This window comes from Parasteatoda tepidariorum, chromosome 8 (genome assembly GCF_982258835.1).
Source record: "Parasteatoda tepidariorum strain Cologne lab strain chromosome 8, Ptep-v5.0, whole genome shotgun sequence".
Taxonomy (NCBI): domain Eukaryota; kingdom Metazoa; phylum Arthropoda; class Arachnida; order Araneae; family Theridiidae; genus Parasteatoda; species Parasteatoda tepidariorum.
Genome location: NC_141762.1, coordinates 9,596,646 through 9,621,197, shown reverse-complemented (window position 1 = coordinate 9,621,197; position 24,552 = coordinate 9,596,646). Strand labels below are relative to the sequence as shown.

At 27.8% G+C, this 24,552-nt stretch overlaps 1 protein-coding gene across 4 annotated transcripts; it reads right to left on the bottom strand.

Moving 5' to 3' along the window:
• Positions 1 to 2,499: 2,499 nt before the first annotated feature.
• Positions 2,500 to 23,122, bottom strand: LOC107457284 (deformed epidermal autoregulatory factor 1 homolog). Of its 4 annotated transcripts, XM_087149804.1 has the most exons (11): positions 22,528 to 23,084; positions 17,939 to 18,168; positions 15,422 to 15,518; positions 15,140 to 15,226; positions 13,384 to 13,425; positions 12,740 to 12,781; positions 11,922 to 11,963; positions 7,430 to 7,524; positions 6,263 to 6,394; positions 5,186 to 5,350; positions 2,500 to 2,831 (listed from the first exon to the last, which is right to left on the bottom strand). In XM_087149804.1, exons 1-11 carry the CDS (start codon positions 22,937 to 22,939, stop codon positions 2,655 to 2,657), a joined length of 1,521 nt encoding a protein of 506 aa, XP_087005930.1. In that variant the 5' UTR covers positions 22,940 to 23,084; the 3' UTR covers positions 2,500 to 2,654. The 4 variants fall into 4 exon arrangements, with proteins under 4 accessions (XP_087005930.1, XP_015930906.1, XP_087005931.1 ...); XM_016075420.4 differs by lacking the exon at positions 13,384 to 13,425 and having other exon boundaries at positions 22,528 to 23,122; XM_087149805.1 differs by lacking the exon at positions 11,922 to 11,963 and having other exon boundaries at positions 22,528 to 23,081.
• Between the last annotated feature and the right edge of the window lie 1,430 nt (positions 23,123 to 24,552).

Below are 24,552 nucleotides of genomic sequence, written 5' to 3'. Positions count from 1 at the left end.
ATTAATAAATAAATCAGAGGTAAAAATTACTGAATTAAGCACCACAGAATATTTGATAAGTTTTGCCCTGCTTAAATATTAATTTATTGTCTCTCATGTGCATACTTTTCCAGGAAATGCAATTAAATATAAAAAAATGCAGCTATTTGTTTTCAGGCAAACATGAATATAACCAATTAAAATGCGTTTAAGTACATACTTAAATAAAGTTTCACTAAAGAGAAATTAATCAATTCGTATTTTATTTTAACAATTGTCAGGCCATAAAAATATTAATACTTTGACTGTGTATAAGTTCAAGTTCTTAAAAATTTGATAAAATTATTAATACAATTTGATATTTACTCTTTAACACAGATGGGATGCCAGTGCCCTATTATATATATTTTCTGACACTTTAATTATGAGCAAAAATACGTGTTGGTATATTTTAATAATGAAAAATAATCTAACAGTTATTAAAGAAACCTGTTAGATTATTGGAATTATATTTCAACAAAAATATAAAATCCAAAAAAGTAGTTAGAAATTTTTTTTTCACTCATATTCAAAATTTTACCAATAGTTGATTTCATAAAGAAATTTCAATGATTAATAATTGTTTTTCTTAGATGCAAATAAGAGCAAATTTGGAAAAAAATTGATTGTTTGGAAATGAGCCTCGTTTTGAAGATTTAGCCTTTCATGCAGAAAAAGATACTGGTGTTTCATGTTGTATTTCATAACCATAAGTTATTAAAATGTTAAAGATCATATTTTTAATTTATTTTGACCTAAATTAATACAAAATAAGGAAAAAGTATGAAAAATATGTTTAATACAAATTCTGCATGAAAGGTTAAAAATTCACTAGTGCAAAATCTGTTTTCCAGATTATTTCAGTATTTATCTTGAAGAATAGAGTTGGAAAGAAATTTCAAATTAAGAGATAAAAACCTATAAGTCCATGTTGAAGAAAATTTCAAAACTTATGTGAAAAAAAAGAAGAAAAAAGTTTTTCCAGCAAGATTTGTACTTTAACAAGTACAAATCTTGCTGGAAATGCAAATTATAGTAAAAATAATTTTTCCGTAAGGTGAAAAACAATAGTAGAGCATAGAAAATATTTTTTTTAAAGAATAAATTTCACTTATTTTTATGAAGATGGCTGGTTATAATGCCTAAAACTTCACATATTCAATGCTCAATATCAATTATTTGTATTTGCACTAAATCAAACCTCTCAAACAAACTAAAGCAAACCAATGTATAAAACAAATTACTCTCACGTCATTAATTAAAATTAAATATTTCCAATAATACAAGGGGTCTAAAAATAATGGAAAAGGTCAAATATCATGGAAGTACATATCAGGTCTAAAATTTAAGATTATTGAAATAAAATATTTTCAAAAGATACATTCACCTATCTAACGACATAAACCTATGCAAGACAGCATTTTTGCTTCATTTACTTGCAACAAAAATAAAAGTAAGAAGTTTCTATTTTTACTTGTCCTTTGTTACTTTTTAAATTTAGTACTTTTACTTGTTTTTGTTATGTTACTTTTTGAGGGAAAATGTATAAGTATTAACAACGAAAACTCTAAAAAAAATTATTTCTAAAGGGGGGGAAAAAGAAGAAATGTCAAAATTTTTGAAATAAATATTTGTTTTCAATTTATGAATTTAATGTATTTACGAATTTAATTTAACATATTTATGAATTTAATTTAATATATCTTATAATTAACTTCTTTTTCAAGAAACGCCTTTGAGGACATCAATTTCCTGAAAAAGGGCAGCTCATTTGAAAACTTAATACCTGAAAAAGTCATCAAGCGTTTTTTTTTTTTCTTTTTTTCTTTCAGAACAAGTAACATCTAAAGGATTGCCACTCAAATCTGGAAGAAAAAAAAGTATTCCCTGTGTTTTTTCTGTACATATTATACATCATATATATTTAGAGGAAACACAACAATTACTGCCCCCTTGTGTGAATTATAGATATGGCTGGGTATATTTAAATAAATAATGCTATAGTAAATTAAATAGTTTAGTATAGCTAAAATATCCTTTTTAAATATCCAATAGATTATGCTTTGACTGGTCACTATCTTTTAAAAGACAAAAATATGAAACAAAATTCTCTGTATTTTTCTAGTTTGTAAAGAAAAAATCTAAATTCCCCGCATTTTACCTGCTAATTTAGGTGATTTTAAAATTCCCTGTATTTTCCAGGTTTTTCCCTATTCTTCCTGTATTAGTCACAACCCTGATTTATTTTCTACAAATCACCTGTGATTTGCTACATAAATACCTGAGGTGTTGAAACCAATTTCATTTTCCTGTTATGATTGCAGAGCTATCTGGGCAACAAAATATGTAACCTGGGATGCTTTTTCTGAGTTATTGGGGTTCCTACCTAAATTTTGAAGGCTTTGCATCAAATTTGCTATCACTGAATGCATCTTTCACACTTTTTGGACACCCTGTACACCTCTACTGCAATAGATTATAGTCACACAAAAAAAAACTTTAATCTTGTGTGAGGTAAATGGAATCATTATAATGGGTATTAAATGTAATTTCAATTCAGCAGATCAGTTTGGTTTGCTGAATAAATGCACGCAGGAACTTGGAACACGCTACAGTATTAGAGTCTGTCAAAACTATCAACTGGTTGGGTCATCACTGTCAGGAAGTTCTGAGCAATCAGCAGCAAGATCACAGTCACCACAGTCATGTTTATGTGCAAGCCAATCTTTACGCTGGCAAAATGTACTACAATAACTGACTCGATGACAGCCAGTACATTCGGAGAAAGCCTCTCGATCACAGTTGGCACAGTGCTAGGAAAAGATTTTTTTAAAAAAATCTATATGAAATTTGATAAAACGCACATTTTATGCAAAATGAACAATTACAAACAGAAATATACGTTGCATGAGTAAGTTTTCTTCCAGATAAACAGTCTTTAAAATTTTTAGTACTATAAATAGTTGAAAAACTAGAACAAGTGAAGAACAGAACAATTAAAACACATAACACTTATACTCTGTTACAAATTAAGGAAAAACCATTGCTTGTTTGCATCTAAGTGTGCGACAAATGAATGCTAAGCACCCATCGTGAATGTATATCAACATCTTTGATGTCATCAACAATAACGTTGCACAACTTTCCTTTTGCTTGCTTTCTTAAATCGTGTTAAATTAGAAAAACAAAACTTATTGAATAAGCAATTAAAAAGCAATAAGAATTAATAAAAATGATATCTAAAAATCCAAACAAATATACACCTTTCTGTTCGCATTTAAAAAAAAGCCGTTGAAAGAATAGTAAATATTGTTTCTTGCAGACGATTTTCTTTTGCAGTGAAACAAAAGCGAAAATGTTTCTAGCATTTGATTTGTTTAATTCTAGTAAGACTACGAAATGAAAACCTTGTTTTAATAATTCTATTATATATATTTTAAAAGATGGCACGAATTCAATTTCTGTCGGATGAGTTTAACTTTTAAAAGTTATTATATTGTTTTGAAAGCATAATTGTATAATTTGGTAGCAAAATATAACAGAACGATAAGCATTCGTGGATGATTACTTAAACCCGTTACCGCAATGGTTTTTTCTTAACTTGCAATGGAGTATTTTACAAAACATTTCGTGAAAAATCAACAAAAAATTCGACAAAAATTTGGCAAATATTGTTTAAAAGTTCTTTAAAAAAAGCTGACAGGGAAACTTTTTTACAAAAGAAGATTTTTCTGTTCATATTATAATTTAAAAATACCAGAAATAATATATACACAATTATAAGCATCTTTCTCATAAAGCATGCTTCAAATGCGTTATATACACTCTGGCTTATGAAACACAGAATTATTTCATTTTTATAGATTTGGCAAGAAAATTAAATTCAAAAATTAGTAAGATTGATTCTTTTAAAAAAAAAACTCTATGCATCTAGAATATTCAAATATTTTATTCTGAGGAAGTTTCTAGAATTATCTTGTAACATCTGTGATTGCATAAAAAGAAATAAGTGAAGTCTTTAATTAGTTAGCTAAAGTACACTGAAAGTATCCTCCTAGTACACTGAAAATTAGTACTAATTCAGTTAAAATTTTAGAAGTAGTACTACACATGTTAAGAATGTTAGATCGTGGCTAAATTCATGATTTTCTAGTGTGATTGAGTTTTGACTTGTCTTGAATTCTTGAGAGCTAATAGGGCTATTTTAATATATTTACATTGTGTGTGTAACAAATTTATGAAAAAGTTGTTTCTGCATTTTTGCTCCCTGCCCATCTTCAAATAAATAAAGTTTGTCTATATCTTGGGGCCTCCAGAGTGGAAAAGTATGTCCCACCAAAGCTTTGAGGTAAAAGTGCAACCTTTCATAAGTCATATCTTTGTTAATTTTCCTAGAAGAATTGTTGTGACACTATTTCCTGATAACAGAGCAATTAGAAAATATATTCACGTTACAAAAAGACTATTTAAATATCCTAAATATTCAATGTATTTGTAAGAAAATTTTCCGGACAAGATTGCTCCTTTGTAGAAAATACGAAGATTGCCTATGCAAAAAAATGGTCAGGTTCTATAATTAATTTAGTTTCTCATTGCCAGATTTTAAAAAGTAATTTTATTGGATCTAACTCTACAAACATTTAACCTAAAAAAACCTCAATGTGCATAAAATATTTTTAACTATTTCAGAAATACTTCATAACACTTTTAATATTTGCCAGCATATACTTTTAATATTGGCATATTTAAATATATTTGAAAGAGAGGCTATCAAACTGCAAACCAGGTTAACTCAAACCCAAGTGATTAACTGCAAAATAATTTTATAATATAAAAACTACTAATGTTTACAATTTGTCTATGGGATGACAAACGCTTATAGGATTTAATAAAAAATATAGCTATTTCTAAACATTGCTTATAATCAATTTAAAAAGTTACTTTACTGTACAATTTGTTATAAAGAATGATAAAAAATCCTAAGTATTAGTCATAAATTAATGTTTATGATATTATTTGGCTTGTAAACCATAAATTCTATTAGTTATTAGTTGATACAAACAAGTAAAAAGCATAATGCACACCAGTCAGTTTATTATGCAAATGGCTTTCAACAACATTTAAGCACCACAGAATATTTTATCAAATAATCAAGTTCAATTAGTACCTTTTGAGTATCGGATTTTTCTGTGACAAGAGCATTCAGTTTCTCTTGCATCTCCAGTTGAGCCTGTTGAAGAGCTTCTTGCACAGCTGCTTCTTTCTCATTTTTTGCTTCTAAACTAGCTCTGGATAAGGCTAACTGAGCTTCCAGGCGACAAGCACTCAGAGCCTTAAGGGAGAGAAGAAAAAAATTCACCAATTGCAGTACAAAAATGAGTTTTAAACAGTTTAACTAAAATAAAAAGTGCAACATCCTAAGCATTTCTTCAAATGGGAGATAATATTGGTATGAGCTGATAAAAAGCATGCAGGGACTTAATTTAGATGTGCAATAAAAAGGACTTTAAAGGTAGCAGATAAAAGGTTAATAAACTATGAAACATGACAAATGACTGAACGCCACATTTAAATTGTAATACAAATATGGTTCAATCAGATGCGGCCAATCAGGACAGGTATGTGTTTTGACATTTAAGTGTTTTACATTACATGTTGCACATTGTTTAGTGTAGAATTCAGAAATGGCTACGCAAATGTTTTTTTTTTCTTCGCCAAATTCTCTCTTAACTTAGTAAGGACTTCATTGTAATAGAATTGGTTCGCTATTTGCTTTGAACCTTTATCAATCATGATATCATATATAAAGAAAAGAAAGCGAACTTTCAAGCGTTTTCTTATGCCTCAAACTTTTCTGTTCGCTGGTGGTAAGGAAGTCTACCAAAAAAAAATAATAATTTTAAAAAAAATGTTGCATCAAATAAAAAGTTATAAACTGACAATTCCATTTTTCTTACACATTATTTTATTGTATCAACTCAAACTGCGAAACATCACATGCTGTCAGAACAGTTGCATTTCTGTTCTCCTTTTGCATCAGTATGAGTTTTTTATGTTAATTTCACAGAAAGTTTTAACCATTTGCAAATCTTTGCACAAAAGTCATTTCGCATTGACAAATCGGGTGCTCTATTTCTACTTCCATTTAATAAAAAAATAAATTTAGTGTTTTCATTAATTAAGACAATTTCTTTTTCATCAACATAATGTTTTCATTCACAATTAATGAATAATAATAATATACCTGTTTTTTCTCTTCCTCCATTTGATTCCTGAGATCCTGTAATGCTGCCTCTCTGGTAGCAACACATTGATTTTTCACAGTTTCTACATGTTTTTGTAAATCTAGAATTTGACGTACTGCATTCTTTACCATCTATTGTAGCACAAATTAAAATTTAATAATAACTAATAAAATTTATGAGAACATAAATATTTAAAATACGTTACTAAAGAGTTTTTACAAAAGATAACTTTTTAAAATATTACAATTCAATATAAGTTATAGGTGATTTGTCAAAAACAAATACCAGATTCATGTTGTTTTAAACTAAAAATATTTACAAGGAATGCACAGAAATTTTAAGTAATAAAAATGTATTTTTTGTTGTTTAAAAAAGTTAATCAGCAAACTTTATATTACATTGAAGTATTTCATAAAGTTATTTCTACAAATAAATATACTATGTTTTTTTTTCTTTAAAAAAAAGGAAAGAAACAAGTTAAAGTATAATTTCTTAATTTCAAACAATATAAAATATGTAAGTCTCACCTGGATGAAAAAGGTCACTATCGACTTGACTGTGTTGTAAAAAAATCAAGTTTGAAAAATATTTGGAGACCATTCAGATATATCTTTTTAATTAAACGTATTTCTTTCCTTCCTTTTTAATAAGAATTTAAAATGAGCTCGAGTTCAGGTCTGACAGAAACCTTTAATAGATAGACCATAGAAATAAAGAATCACAAAGAAGGATCTAACTTTAAACTTAGTCCTGATCAAACTTGAATTTAAATGAATTATTATTTTATAAAATTCAAATGTGTGATTAGAGCCACTGAAATTTCAACAGCATAGATTTCAGTCATATCTCAGCAGGTAAAAAAATGCACATTGTTATGCAACAAAAAAAAGCTAATAAAATAAGTAATTACACAACAATATAAAACAAGGAAATAGCACTTAAACTTAATTTAAACCCAATAAAATCATTTAAGAACAATTTAGATAGTTAATTTAGGTACAATTTGAGCATTTACAAGAAAAAAATGTTGATAGTTAGTAAAAATGCCATTAAAATACTTGTAACATTTCAATTCCCTCTAAATTACTCTAGAATAGTTTCTTAACAGAGGAAAAGGTATCTACTTACTACTTAAAGGTATCTACTTACACTAGGTATCTACTTACTTCTTCTAATTGCCACCAATGCTTTTGTTCTGTTATATCTACTACACTTGACACTAATTTGGGTAGTTTGGATTCAGGCTTCACAATTACTGAATCTGAAATATCAAAGACAGTATAAAATCCAAAGAGAATACTTAGTATTGTGTTAACAAAGTTAAACAAATAAGTATAACACACAAATACCATTTACCATAAAAAATCAATTGCTAGTAAAATACAATTATTACAAAGTTAATAATAAGGCAGTAAATACTCATTTCTTAACTCAATAACATTTCTATAAAAACATAATACTCAGTAGCATCTATTACAAATAATATGATTATTGATAAAAATAGAACTCAAGATTAAATGAGTAAAGATAGTACTCTAACTTTTTTTAATAACCTAAATATTCAGTTACTCCTCAAGATTACCATTCTAATAAAAATAAATTCTTTTATCTCTCTATTCTAAAAAAAAGTTTTTGCAGTTAATTTTGTCCCCTGAAAAACTTTTTAACTACGTGATGAAAATCTAAGATTAAGGAATCAATTCATTCAGAATCTTTCAGGGAAGACATTTAGGGCATTCAAATCTTTTACATAATTTTAAATTTTTATTTATTTTAGTTTTAAAGCACGATTTTGCAGTTAATAATGAAGAATAACCGCCGTTCACAACAGCCAATCACATGTCTGAAAACGGCAAGCTTAAAAAAGCGATTTACAAGTCTGAATTTTCTTTTTCAGAGATGCAACCAATCACAAAATAGTTAGAATTTCATTCTTCAGTTTTACAACATCTCAACTTATTTCGTATTGATATATTGATTAATCTGATTATTTGTTTTCTAAAACGTTAATTCGTAAGTTGAATCTGGTTTTAAATCTTAATTCGATTTGTTTATTTACAAGTAATGCCTAAAAAGAAAAGACCTAACATTACTAAAAAGTCGCAACTCAATGCGAAAGCTAATCGAAAGCGGGAAAAACGTAAACTTCATAGTATAGAAGAAAATAATGCTCTTTTGCTTATACAACCTAATGATGATTCAACTAACAAAAAAAAAGTTAAACTAACAAAGGTTGAGCTAAAAGAGAATGTGTGTAATTGCTACACAGTCGCAACAACATCGACTTTCATTTGCCCACATCAAACCAGACCTGTAAATACAGAAAATGTGGTTGGAATGCACACTGTACCAATTCGCTTTCGCAATGTTGACTGGACTGGCATTGCGTCAATGTTACTTCCATCTGGAACTACTTCACACAGATTTTTTAATCTGCCTATTGATCTAAGTGACGATGGGATTTGTATTTTAAAAAAATGTGATAAGATTCGCTTAAAAAATGTTGACGTTATTATATGGGACGAAGCAAGTATGATTCCCAGAAAAGCAATAGAAATGATCGATAGAACTTTTCGTGATCTTCTAGCTAATGAGATACCATTTGGTGGTAAGATAATCATTTTAGGTGGAGATTTTCGACAAGTGTTACCTGTCGTTAAAAAAGCTACACATATGCAGGTTATTAATGAAACTATAAAATACTCTTTTCTTTGGCCATTTTTTGAAATCCTCCATTTGACAATTAATATGAGAATTAAAGCTGGTAACCAAGAATTTGCCAATTGGTTGTTGACAATTGGCAATGGAGAACTTTTACATCTTGATGCAAGCACTCCTGATCTTTATTGTAAAGATATCATTTCTTGGTTTTTTGAAAAAATCGATTGTCTTAATACTAACTTCATTAATCACATCATATTATCACCGCAAAATAATGAAGTTAACAAAGTTAATGAAAATATTTTATCACGTGTGCCAGGTGAAGAGGTTATAAGTTATAGTATTGATAAGGCCACACTATATGGAGTAGATAAATCAGACGGGAGAGAAGAAGAAGCTACTTTAAGGTATTCTATTGAATATTTAAACTCCATAAATCTCCCGGGACTGCCACCTCATCAGCTCAAATTAAAAGTTGGATGCATTGTAATGCTGATCAGGAACATATCTATTGTTGATGGCCTTTGCAATGGAACTCGATTGACTGTTCTTAAAATAGGGAAAAGAGTATTGACTTGCCAAATTGCTACTGGTAATAAAAATGGTAGTATTGTCAATCTTCCAAGAATAGAATTAAATACATTATCAAGTAATTCTTCCTTACCATTTGTGCTTTATCGACGACAATTTCTTGTTAGATTAGCTTATGCCTTAACAATTAATAAGGCCCAGGGCCAAACCTTCGATAAAGTTGGGCTATATATTGAACGGCCTATTTTTTCTCATGGTCAATTATATGTGGCATTGTCAAGATGCACAACGAAGGAGAACATTAAAATATTTATTAAAGATGATCCTGTCATTAACAATATTGTATATAGAGAAATATTATAACATATATATATAATGTCAAATTTATAAATGTATTTAGCGTAAAGAAAATGCTATTGGTGCATTGTTTATTTTAATTCCGCAAAATTAATGTTTTCATTTATAGTTATTTTGCTGAATATTATTAAAATATTTTTTTAAAAATTACCCTGTTCTTAACAATATTGCTTATTGAAAAATATTATAGTGTTTGCATATATATATATATATATATATTGAATTAAATGTGTTAAAAATATATTCATTTCTTTGGGACAAAGTCTGTATTATTGTGATTATCATTTTTTTTAAACAAGTTTCATATTAAGATTATATCTGCACATTGATGTTAATTTCTGACAATTTTGGCTCATTTAGAGAACAAATAGGACATAGAAGGAACTGTAGTCAACGAAAAAAAGTGACATTGATATTGACACACTGCTTATTCTGCATTTAAGAAAATTAATTCTTTTCGATGATAACAGTTAATATTCAGTTTAATATTGAAATATATGAAATCAAAGCATTCTTGGTTTTGCGAAGCAATTCTCCGGGGGTTGGCGAGCGTCAGCGAGCAGGGGGCGGAGCCCTCTAGTATCATAAAAAATCAAAATTTATTTTTCATTTACTTTGCTGATACTTAAAAAAAAAAAAAAAAAAAAAAAAAAAATGAAAAGCTTAACTGAATATTTTTTGCAGTGACCCTTGAATTCACAAAATACTTTTCATCACAATTTTTTTTATCTAATTGCAGTAGAATTTTAAATGTTTTATTGGAATATTAAATATATGAATCTAAAAATGTTTCTTAAATAATTTCTAATCTTCATTTTTAGACAATTTCTTGAACCCCCTAATCAGAAAGAGATTGTGTTTTCCTTTGGGCTCATATCATGTTTTGACTGTGCATATGATTTGCTGAACCAAAATAGTATCAATTGGCAACAGAGCGTTCTCTAATACTTAAATGGTTTTGTTGATAGATTTTTCCAATAAGCGGAAAATTTTTCGTAGCATTCTGTAATATTTTTTTTCTTTTTAATTTCTGTGTTAAATTATTTACATGCATTATTAACAAAAAATTAACTTTTGCATTTGATATGAAAACAGCATCATTATAAAATATTTTCCTTTAATTTTAAAAGGAAATAGAAACAGATGTTATAAAAAACATTAAATTATTAATAGCCACTAATCTCTTGAATAATTAATAGCTACAAATATCAAAGGAGTGCCCAGACAAAAAAAAAATTTTTGAGGCATTAATTTAAAAGCTGAATTTTAGGTATCTTATTTGAAAAACATGCAATATCTATTGAAACTATCCATACACATACACATTATGTTTTGAAGTATTTAACTTTAACATTTTATTAACTGATACTGGTGAAATATTGATTACATTTTCTGCAAAATCCAATAAAATCTTTTCTCCATAAAATACACAGATAAGGGCAGTGGACCTAATCGTTAAAACTAATTAGCCATTTCCTTAAAATACAGCACAGAGTAAAAAAAAAATTTTTTTCGAATTTTTAGCCTTAAAAGCTTTTTTTTAGGCATGTAAACTGTGATGTAACAATGAACACAGCCAACCCTCGCATTATCAAAAGAAAGGGTACTCTATGAATCCAAAAATTACACTATGAATTTCTAAGACAGAACCTAAAACAACTTTCATGCAATTTATAAAAAAATTCTAAAAGTTCATATCATTCTGTTTGTGCAAAATAAAAAACATAGAAATTCAAAAATATATTATTTGAATGTTAAAATCCAAAAGGAAGAACAGAAGAAGCTAAGATTGTCTTCCCTATGACAATTGGTTAAACAATAAGAGAATTTGTATTTATCATTCATAAATTGATGATTTAATAACATGTAAAAGAATTAAATTTCAAGGTAAAAAATTTAAATAATTTTTTTTTTCTTTACACAAAACAAAAAAATTATGTTTTTAGGTTTACTCCATATTTAATAATAATTTCATTTGTCAATTTTTGTCTAATTCTTAGGGGGAAAAATTTGTATAAAATTAAAAGAAATAGTGAAACAAATGACATAATAAAACAATGATATAATATAAATACAACAGGAAACCACAAATGTAATAAAAAATTATACCAGCACACACTGCATTTCCACTTTCTCTAGTAACAAGTGGCACTAAAAAAAATAAGAATATTTTTATTTAGTACACAATCTTTTTTCAAAAAAAGTTACTTTTCATATGAATAAAAGAAAAAAAAAGATCAGTTCAAAATTTAATAGGCATCGAGTAATTTAAATTAAATAGCACCACTCAGATAGGTTAAAATTTTGAAGAAGAAAATGGATTAAAATAAGTAAAACACTCTAAACTAATATTGTGCAATACATTTAAAAGCAGAATATAATGTAATAATGAAAGAGATGGATAACTTAAGCTTTCTTTTGCTATGTCATGATACAGTTTCACAAGCCCCTAATAATAACACAATTTCTCTGATGATATGTTATTTCAATATTGAATTAATTTAATTATTTGTCTCTCTTTGACACGCTTTTATGTTATAATTTCATACATGCACTATATAGTACAACGGAATAATCAAATTTTATCAACCATTTGAGAATTGGTCTAGAAACAAACATTATCATTTCTTGTTCAAAATCATATGCACATTGAATTGAAATACGGAGATTGGGACTAACAAGACTATTGTAAATGTATAAGTGCAAAGATATAATAATATGTATAAGTAACAAACATTCTCATTTCTTATTTAAATTCAAAAGAAAATTGAACAAAATAGAGCTTTGAATTGAAATAATGTGAGTGGAGCTAACAAGACTACTGTAAACATAAAAGTGCAAACAGATAATTTTTTTTTTTAATAAGTGAAAATTTTAAAATCACATTTACATTAAAAATTGTTACAGTAAATAAATAAATTTATTACCAGTGCAAATTGTAGTTCCAGTGTTACTGGTGACCATCGGAACTGTAAAGGAAAGAAAAAAGTATTTAAGAAATGTCATAATAAGAAGAATTATTTTCTAAAGAAAAAAAAAACGAAACAGGAAACTCTAATAATGTAACACTGTAATAAAAAAACATACACATCATAATAAATATATTAAAAATGAATTATCTCAAGGAACTGAATTGAAAAAGATATATTTGATGATTTCAAAACTTCATTCACTTCAAAAATATGAAGATGGTAATAAAAGTAGACTTATTTTGAGTGGTCAAAAAAAGACAAACACTCTCAAAACTCACCAAACGTGAATAAGGAAACAAAAGTGATTTTACCAGGACTATTGTAAATGTGTAGAACAAATAAAAATTTTGAAATCACACATTTTAAATGTGAAAAATCCCTTTTGTTTCCTTTTTTTTTGACTGGCAAAACTTTAGAATGGGCGTCAATTTTTGAGTGCTCAAAATATGTTGACTATTATTACCATCTACATATTTTTGCAGCAAATGAAGTTTTTAAATCATCAAATATATTATATAAACAAACATAAATAAATATCTTTAGGGTGGCAGAAATTAACAGTATATAATTGATTTTAAGTTAATAAATCTAAATATTACCAGCACAAATAGTAGTTCCATTATCCCTGGTAACCAAAGGAACTGGAAAATGAAACAAATCTAAGTGACTATTTTAATGCATATGTTCATATGCACTAATTTTAATATGTTTAATGGATTAATACCAAATTGTTCTCCTACAATTTAACAAAACCATAACATCATATATGATTTACTTTATCAATATAAGTCTTAAATTTTTTTTAAACATAAAATGAGAATTTGCTTTTAAAATTCTAATTTAATTTTATTTTAAAAATGTCTTATAACTCCTGTTTATCAACTTGAAAAATATTATTGAAATGTATACATCAGTAGATAATAATTTTTAATATAAACTTAAAATTATCAAAAAAAAAAGTTCTTTATTTAAAATAAAAATATTAAGTTTCGCAAAATTTTGCACATTTTTGAATAAATTAAATTTTTATTTACTTTTTTTTTAGTTATAAAATTTTATAACTAAAAAAAATTATAACTATATTTTTATTATAAAAATTTTAGTTATTATATATAGCAGGGGTCTGTCTAGGTTTTTCTGAGAGATACCTATTTAGAGGATATTTAGACATAATTTGAGAAAATTAAAAATTATATTAAAAAACCAACACAATATGGTAAATATATGGATTTATCGTTTCTTACGGGATACAAAAATAAAATTTTAAGAAAAAGTATTTTGTGAAACTGCCGTTTTTCCTAAAGTTAAATTTGTGAAGGTAGCGCTAAACGGTAGAAAATTTGGCCTAGACAGCCACCTGTATAATATTTATTTTTTATTTAATACATGAAAACACATTACATGATAGCTCATGCATCAGTGAGAAAGAAACAGTTGACACTGAAGAAGTTTTCATAAAAAATCTCTCTTCTAATTTTCAAACTTATTCTAGTTTGGGTTGTAACTTGCTTACCAGTTTTTACTAATTTCAATTCAACAAAAATATACAAATTGAAAATAACAGTCAACATGTTTCAAGTACTACAAACAGGCACGCATTTTCAAGACGAAAATAAAAAGTTTATTTTTAGTTTTAAAACAAAAGCTTGTCTTTCCATTTTTCATTGGCAACTTAAAATTTCATATTTCTAATCACTTTTGCTTCTTCTCATTCACTTCAGGCAATTTTTGAAAATCAGTGTCTGTTTCCAAGGACTTGAAACATGACTATTACTTCTGATTTCCATATTTTTGAACCAAATGAAGTTTTTAATTTAGTAATATTTTACTGCTTCAGTGTTTAGGAATAATTTATTTAATTGTTTATTCTACATTCATCATTAATTAATTCATACTAAAACATACCTGTTCTTCACTTTTCATCTATGTATACAGCCAATTTGTTATTTTTAGTCCTTTTCATAATTCCATTATTTTCAAATATTTTTTAATTGAAAAAATATATCATCTTACATTTTTCATGTTCCTTTAAATTAAAATTTATATGAATTCAATTGAAAGAAAAAGACATGATCATTTTATTATGCACTTTGATACAAGTGTTGTAAATTGAATACTGTAAGTTAATGATATTAAATAATGCTAAAGTATAACATTTTCATATGTACTCATAAACAAATTCTATTAAACTCATTCCATTAATTTTAATTTAGAACATAAAGTATTTTTGAATCAAACCAAAAAAAAAAAAAATTAAAACTGGTTCAAACAAAAACAGAAAAATGAGTTTTTCAGTTTTAGTGAAGAAAAAAAAGTTTTTTTTTCCAACCCTGATTTTATATGATGTTTATATACCTGTTAATCCACTAACAACAGATTCAGGTGTCAAACTAGTTGAAGTAATATCATCAGTGTGAAGTTCTGCTGGAGCAGATACAATATCTAAAATTATGAAAAATAGAATTTCAACATACAATATCTAACATTAGGAAAAATAGAATTTCAACATACAATATCTAAAATTATGAAAAATGGAATTTAAACATGATTGAATAACAGCTAAAAATTATTTTGAGTAGTTTAATGCACAAAAAATGAGACTAGTTTTTCATTAGCAATAATAAAGCACATACTTACTGTCACTAGTAGGCAGTGCGACGTTTGTTTCAACTTTTAACCTTGGATGTTGGCGTTTCCTCCTTTTATAAGGCGTGAAAAGTCTCACTGGTCCACTCTATCAAAACGAAAAAATATATGGAAATTAAGGCAAATTAATGGAATTATTTTTCAGAATTATAGATTTTTTTAATCTATAATTATGAATTGAATATTTTAATCAATTTCTTAGTAGTTTTGAAAGATTTAAGATCACTTAAGATTGTAAATCCAACAAGGTTAACACACAGCCTAATGTTTGCAGTTGAATATGTGGCTTGAATTTTACTCAATTCTTTTTACGTAAATATCCACAAACTACTTTTTAGTTTCAGACTTTGAAAGTTTTTTACAGTTTAGAAAATGTCTGGAAAGGTCAACAAAAAAAATTCCTTATCAAAGAAACCTAATGGATAGCAGAATCTTTTTTTTTCCATTTTCCATTAAATTTTTCCCAACTTTCTCTCAAAAATATTTAGCCATTTTCACCCTTCTTTCCCAAATTTGAGATTAAAAATAATCAGCCCATGGCATGACAATTTGTAATCTGTGTAAAATCTAACATGCCTTTAAAAAAATCAAAACAGAAAGTTCAAAGATATTTCCCATTTGTACGGATGGTATCTTCAATATAAATGTAAACAATAACAATCTCTAGCTCAATACCTGCTCTAGTTCCCGTTCGAAAGTTTGCAACAGCTTACAACCGCTTATTCTGCGAGGCGATATTTTCAAACGGATAATTTTGTTTTAAATAAAAGTAAATTAGATAATTTCTGAGCTCAAATTTGCCGTATTTCATAAGATATTAATGTTATTAAGTAATTCTGGTGAGTTTTAAGTGAAAATTTGTTTTAGTTGTTTATAGATATATTGTTAAAAAAGGTTTCATGGTTGCTAGATTTTGAATAACTTGCTTTTTTGGTAGTCCTGATTTGCCTCTTTAAAATTTGTTTATTACTGTTTGTTCCTGTTTCAAGCTGTGCACCATCTTATCTTAGTGTTAGCACCTTTAGCATTGTAAACACAAGTAATAAGTAATCAAATACCACGTTTGCAAGAATCTCAAAACACAATGATCACGTTGTAAGCCAAATGACTTTAAAATACACGGGAAACAGTAACCCAGAAGTATAGGCGGTATGGAGCTTGCAGCGTTCCCTAGTGTAGAAAACACCATCCTTTGCTGACTGGCAGCAAGTTTTGCTAATCACTCTATATGTATGTAATATTACAATGTATATGCATTTGCAATATGTGAAATAAGTAGGATACAGCAAAATTCATCTAGTAAAGTATGTTTAGTTCAAAAGGTGATTTTTAATGGCCAGGCATATAAATTAAAAACAGGTTACAGTATAAAAATTTCTTGTAACCGATAAAATATTTTGAAAGGTAAAAAATTTTGTAAAACAGAATGATCCATAAAAGAGCACCTTAAATTTAAGAATTTAATTGAAAAAATTTCTAAATATTATCAGAATCAAAATTGAAATAAGTATCAGCATTTATAATTTTATTTATTGATTGACATTTAAAATGAACAATTTACATCCGACACCAAGATGAAATAATTTCAAATTAATTATAGGTATTATATGTTTTAAAAACTGTATAGATTATTTTATTTAAATGTAAGCTACAAAATTTAATTTGATTTAAAATTCTAAACAAAATCACAGAATGTAAAGGATACATAACCAAGTAATCATGTTTAAATTATGTGTGATTTACATCCAACACCACAGTTTAATCCATTTAATATGTAGGTATTTATTATTATCAGATTGTAAAATTAAAGTATTTTTTGATAGAATATAGTAACTATGTAGTATTTTAAATACAAATTTAATACTTTTTTTAGTTCAATTTATAGTTCATAAAAGAAATTGTTCTAAGAAATTTTAGTTCGTTTATTACATGTGTGGCAATTCTATGGTGTACCCATAGAATTGTCCAATCACAGATTTAGTAAATATGTATTTTATACACATTTTATGCTTAGGGTAAAACTGTAGTTGAATACCACTTCAGATGACATTTTAAAAGTTGCCAATTTGGCATTTCTTTGAGAACTTTTCTCAAGTTCACATTTGAAATCAAAATAACTGTATAAAATAAATTAGCAGCATTTTAAATTAGAAAATTAACAAATAATTACAATAAAATTGTCACAAATCAAAAGAACTTAAGAAAATAAATAAAGATTTTAAATTAAAACTGAATAAAACAAATAAATTTTGAATTTGAAAAGGAAACTTTACTTGTCTATCATGCAGGTAGATCTTTATTAAATTAGAAAATTAGTAAATAATTAATAATAAGAACATTTTTGCAAGTCAAAATAGCTAAACAAAAGAAATGAATCGAAAGAAGAAGAAAAATTTCACCCAGGGTGGGATTAAACTACAATTCAACCATGCTCTGAAGTTAAGGTTAATGAAGACATAAAAACTATATTCAACTATTATAATGAGACAAAATTAAACAGATACTAACAGACACATCTGGTGAGCCATCCCCATATAAATTATCATCACAACAGTTGCCACAAGTACAAGTTGTTGCATGTGGCCGAAGAATGCCTTGTTCAATTAAGCACTGCAAAGTACGACCGCCGTAACGAATGCTACGTTTCCAGTCTTTGCTATTTCCACGGCCACCTAATGTCTCAAACTCTGAAGGAGTAACCCATGAACCATTCACCGAAATGCAACGTCCTCTGCTACCTGAAATAAAGAACATAATAGCTTTTCTTATGAACTTAAATAATGTTCTACAAAACCAGGGTAGGCAAGTTTTTGATAATTGACGGTTTCAACCATAGTTTAGCATTCAACCATCATCTTATAAAAACATGCATAATCAACTTAGTCATTATATGTAAAATAAATTTTCATTTACTCGCATTTTAACTCCTCTTTTCTCTATAGCATGTGCTTGCAAAAAAAAAAAAAAAAAATAGTTTTGAAGTCCTCTGTACTCAATAGTATATTTTTGAATTTTGTATCAATAAGACTGAAATTCAAAATTACTCTTTTTTTATTGATGATGAGCTGTATGGACTAGAATATATACCTACTAAGACTATCATAAAAGAATAAAATAACATGTAGTTAGTAAATTTGTTCTAAATTAATAGCCTGAAAATTTAAATTTTCAAGTAGAAGCCAGCGGCAGGGAGTAGCAGGAAAGTAGTAATTTAGTAGCCCCTTTTTTCCTCAAACCTAATGAGTCGGTGACCGATACTGATAGGACCTTTTCCTTTAATAGCCTCTTTTTATTTTTATTTATTTATTTATTTTTATTTTTTTGCTTGGATTTAATTAAACAGTAATTTAAGTTAATTCAAAAATAAAAATAGCATAAATATGTGAAAAAATTCACTCCTAAACTTAAATTATAACTAATAAATACACAGAATGACTATGTTTTTAATAGGAAAATTTTTTTGAAAAGCACCATATTTTTTTAACAAAAAATTTTTTAGAAATTTTATCGGACCTATCATTCCCCCAGGGTTGCCTGAATTTCCCCAAAATCCTTCTTCTTGATATCAAACATATTCTGCTTCCCTGCATAAAAGAACAAATATTGAGAATCAAACAAAACATTTTCTAAGAGCTTAGACAATTATTGGCAATTACTTTAGTTTTGCTTAATCTAAGAAATCTGTCTAAATTATGACATGAAAGAATTAAAATCAATATTTAGATTTATAATAATTAACAACTCATAGTTATTACCTACAATATAAACTGTATAGTTCTAATGTAGCAAATAATACTGATCTTAGAGTATTAGGAGTTAATGTTTTTATAAATTATGTTTGCTGACCGGAGTGTGATGGGGTCAAGGAACTGGCCTTGCAATAGAAAGATTCTCGGTTCGAATCCTGGGCCAGGCATGGATATTCTTTCATTCTCTGCACTATCTGTCAATTTCTAACGTCGGCCACCTAATATGGTGGCCCTGAAAGAGTGGCCAACAAATCTGCCCGGGAAATGCTTGGATTGACGAAATGTTAACACAAGTGGGCATTGGAAACAAAAATAAAACATGTTTTAATAAAAACTAATTAATAGTTTCAATAATTCTGGTTATATTTTTTATAGATAATATAAAATTAAAAGTCATAATTATGGCAATATATAATGCAATTATTGTCCATGATTTACTATCATATAAAATGTCCCCAATGACAATAAAAACTTATTCCAGGTTTTTGACGTGTCATGTCAAAAACCAGTTTTTAACATCAAAAACCCAACCCTGCAGGAAACCTAGGGTTCCATAGAAAGATCACAGGAGCTCCAAGAGCTCTGAACATTTTTCTAACAGCAATTATATTTATATCAACAGAATAATCCAAACTTTGTTTAATATTTCAACTGCTTAGATAAAATTATCTATGCTACATAATTTCATTTGAGCAATTATGTTTGGAAAAAAGAAGTACAGTAGAACTCCAATTATCCGAACTCCAACTATCCGAATCGTTGATTATCCGAATCGCTTTTAGAATTCCTATGGAAATATGAAAATATAGTAAAAAGATAAGTTTCTCTTTTTTTTCCTTTTTTTATATGAATAAAATAAAATTTTAGTAAAGCCAGGGAAAGATTTATGCAGAGAAAGTTTACAGGATAGGACAAAGATTTGTGGAAAAGCTAAGATCTTTGCTGAAAAGCTGTATTATTTATCTTTCAAAGCAAGTAACGGCTGGCTAAGGAATTTTAAGTATAGGCACGGTATTCGTGAACTAGATTTAAGTGGTGAAAAGTTATCTGCAGACTCCAAAGCTTCTGACGAGTTTATTGAAAAATGTAAAGTTATAGCAGCCTCATACGATTCCGACTTCTTATACAACGCCGATGAGTCTGGTCTAATATGGAAAGCTTTACCCAAAACCACTTTAGCCTCTAAAAGAGAGTGCAGTGCCAAAGCCTCCTAGTGCTCCAGGGCATAAAGCTAGTAAAGACCGCGTTACTGTGCTTAACTGCGCGAACTCAACTGGGAGCCATAAAATACCCCTTTTGTTAATAGGGAAGTCAAAACGCCCAAGAGCATTTAAAAATGTCAAAAAACTTCCCCTATTTTATAAAAACCAATACAAAGCTTGGATGACTGCAGCACTGTTTACAGAGTGGTACGATGAAATTTTCATTCCTGAAGTGAAAAAACGCCAAAAATCTGTTGGAAGTCCTGTGTTTTTGATTGTCGATAATGCACCAACTCATCCCACAGAAGAATTGTTGAAATCCTTAAGAATCCTTGAAATCCTTAAGAATCCTTAGAAGAAATCCTTAAAAACATTTTTTCCCCTCGTTTCCACTATACATACAGTAATTAATTAAAATAAGCATTTTTTTTTTTTAAAATCCAATTATCCGAATTTTTGATTACCCAAACGGGGTACGGTCCTAATTGATTCGGATAATTGGAGTTCTACTGTACCAAAATTTAGAAAACAAATATGGCTTCAATAATAATTCATTGAATAAATTATGAAAAGAATATGCACATATAAAAAATTCCATAAGTATTGCTCATAGAACGTTTCAAAATATAATGATCAAAATCAAGAATTAAGAAGTTTCTCTGTTAACTATTCTCGACATTTATGACAGTGAAAATCATAATTTAGCTTATTTTATACATTTTCTGCATATATGCATAAACCAAGAACTTAATTAGCATTTAAATTATTTCATTCTTTGAATCAAATGTTTACAAAATAATTAGTCAGTCTTTTTTTTTCTTCCTTTCTTTTTTTTTATAGTCACTGCTGCTAATGAATTTCATAATAAAGTCGAGTTTTTGCAAAAGAAAGCTCTATCATTTAGAGTTCAATAGCCAAAAAGAATTGTGAAACACTGTCTTAACTGATTAATTAAATAAATAAAAAGTTGCTAATACTAAGTAAAATGTTAATGACATCGATAAACTTAGCTGAATGATTTTTTAGCCTGATTAATACAGGATCTGAACATTTTAATCAGCTCAAGTTAAATTTACCGCCATTTTTTAAGAAATCTCTGAATAAAATCAATTTATTTTTCAAAAAAAAAATCTTTGAATTAAAAATTTTCAAAACATTTTAATATAGGAGTATCTAATTTTGGTTACTTTTAGATTACTTTTCATAGATTTAAAACTTATTCTGAAGACATTGTGGTGTAAATAGATTTCAATTAGCAAAAATTACATTATTTGCTATGAAATAAATAAATTTCATTACTTTGGGAATGACATTTCAAAAATTTACGTATTATTTTCAAAATGCAAATGAAGATAGAAAAGTAACTTACTTATATAGTTTAAACCAACTTATATAGTAAAAATATATTATATAAGTACCTACTTATACAGTTTACATGAAGAAGAGAAAAAAACATCTCAGTATTGATTTAAAATAAAGTTATAAGCTTTTTGTAAAATATTCCATAATACATGGCCATATCATTAACTAAGATATAAAATACTTACAACAATTCTAAGGTTAATTTATCATTTATTTTACTTCTTGAAAAGCAAATTATGAAAAACAAAAACTCTGTAAAAAGTCGCGATGATTTAAAAATACTTAAAACAAAAGCACTATAAAAACAATTAAAAACATATCAGTTTTAACAAATTTCTTCAAATTCTTTCCTTTTCTTGTATTTCATGGTCTCTTCTTTTTCTTAACTCAAAGCTAATCTAAACACTATATTTTATTCGTGAATATCATATCATATAATTATAAAGATATCATATAATTATGAATCGAAGATATTCATGTCAAAAAGAATTATTCTTTTCTTAAATTTCACAAAATAATTTCTTTTTTCATTCAAAACTAATGAACACACTAAATATTTTATTGGTGCAGATCGAAATATTTAGTATCATAGGATAAATAATTTCATACTATAATTATTCATGAAAGATATTCATGTCAATAGGAACCAGACTCCCTTCAAATTTCATAAAACATTATTCTTTTTTCTTCATAATTAAAATCTAAAATTTTATTGAATATTTTGATGTAGTAAGAGTAGATTTCATGTTATAAAATACACACAGAAGATATTATTTTAACTAACCTGATCCAAACTTATTTTTATGAAGTTCTCCACGAACAGTCCGACACCTGACCGGTAATACAGGATCGTATACAGATGGGTCAAAGTTTATAGTATTTTTTTCAGGTACAGATAAACTCCGATTTAAAGAGTTAAATGTTATTGTCGGTTGACTGTTCTTTAACACATCCAAGGAAGCTGGACTATGTATTATAATACGAGTTGTTTTAAGTGGATCTTGGTCTAACAATATATTGTCAGTGGCACTGGTGACCAAAACATTGGGAGGCATGCGGATTTCGTTGACAGTTACCAGCTGCTGGCGATCGGCATCCTCCGATTCGGAAATTCCCGATATAGCACTAACGACATCGTCCGAGCGGTCGTTCGGTATATCTTCGTCTGTCAAACCTAAATCCATTGGATCTACCATAATAAACAGATGGAACTTTGAAATTTACCTAAGACAACACATTATTTAAGGCATGCCTGATATATATTGCTCGAACTGATGCAATCCGAAACCTGATACCATGCAAACGTAGGGTAACAATATGGCGCCCTTTTCTTATGACGTCAAGCTACGTCATAGTTTGTTCCTGACCTTTTAATGCATAAAGGGCTTCCCCACACGATGTTGAAGGACGTAAATAAACAATATCTAGTTTACCTGTCTAGCGTAGGGGTCGAAATTGTCTTAAAAATTAGGTCATTCCCTTTTTTTTTTTTTTTTTTCAAATGAAAGTGGGAATTGATTACTGTAAACTACTAACCAACTAAAAAAAAGAAAAGAAAACTTTAAGGAAGCATATACAGTTGTGTAATATACTATGTTGAAAGGGAAAAAGAAAATATGTATATCTTTTTTTATAAATTTTAAAAGAAATTAGAATTAGTATGTAATATGCGACAAAACAATTCATAAAAACAGATTCTGCCATTATTTTATTATTACAAAAATATTTTTAAAATTTTTTTTCCCTTAAGTAATGTTTTGGTTTTCAAAAAGCCCAATTTTAAAAATTTAAATCAAGTTAATAAGTTATTTAAACATATTATGTTCTAACTCGTTACTTTCTAAAAGCCTGGGAATGGGGAATTTTTCGATGGTGATTAAAGTTCTTACGAAAACAATGAGCCTTACAGTATCCGTTTTAGGCCTGATAAATAATCTAAGCTTTCTTTTTTTAGCTAAATTTAAAAATGAAGTCCTTAAATTTCTTATTTTATTTTATGACTTTTCTCTTTTTTTTGTTTAGTGTATCTGCTAGTTTGTTAATGTCGAAAAATAGTCAAAATTTAGAATCATATTAAAAAGAAGGAAAATTTTGCTTGCACTACTTAGAAAAGTGTAACTTATATCGGCATCAAAACCACAGTTCCATTAGAAATTTGAGCACTCTAGACAATCGGAAAGTGCATAGATGTCAACCCGGAAGATCTTGCTCCCCACAATATTTAAAATGGTAGCGAAATAAAATAACATATAAGATAAGCTAATTTTATTTAAATTTACCAGCATTAAAAATCTTCCCCGCTAGCTCTTTTAAGTGTTAGTATATTGTGGTAGGCAAAATAACATTTAAATTAAATCTATTAAACCAGAAATAAATTGAGTATAAAATTACAACCACTAATTATATTTATTATTCAAAGAGAAAAAAATCTCCTTTAAAAAGGGTAGTTGCCATGTATGAAAGCGGTTGAAATTTTAATTATAATATAAACTATATTAGTCTGCATAAGGGGATTCCCAAACTAATAAAATTTGTATTGTCATCCAGATTGTGCTGGTAGATCATGCTCTCAACGTGATGGGATTGGAAGGTTGTGGTGTTTTCTGAAGAACGAACAATTCAGATGGGTTCAGTAGGCAATTGAACAGTTTGACCGAAGCTGTCTTCCTGAAACCTTCCGAGCTCGTCAATCGTAAAAAAAGTAGTTTTCCATTACGACTAAGCGAGACTACACACATCTTTGGCCTTTGGCGTCCCTTCAAAAGTTATTGGAGCTTAGACGGGATATGTTGCCCCACTCCCCATATTG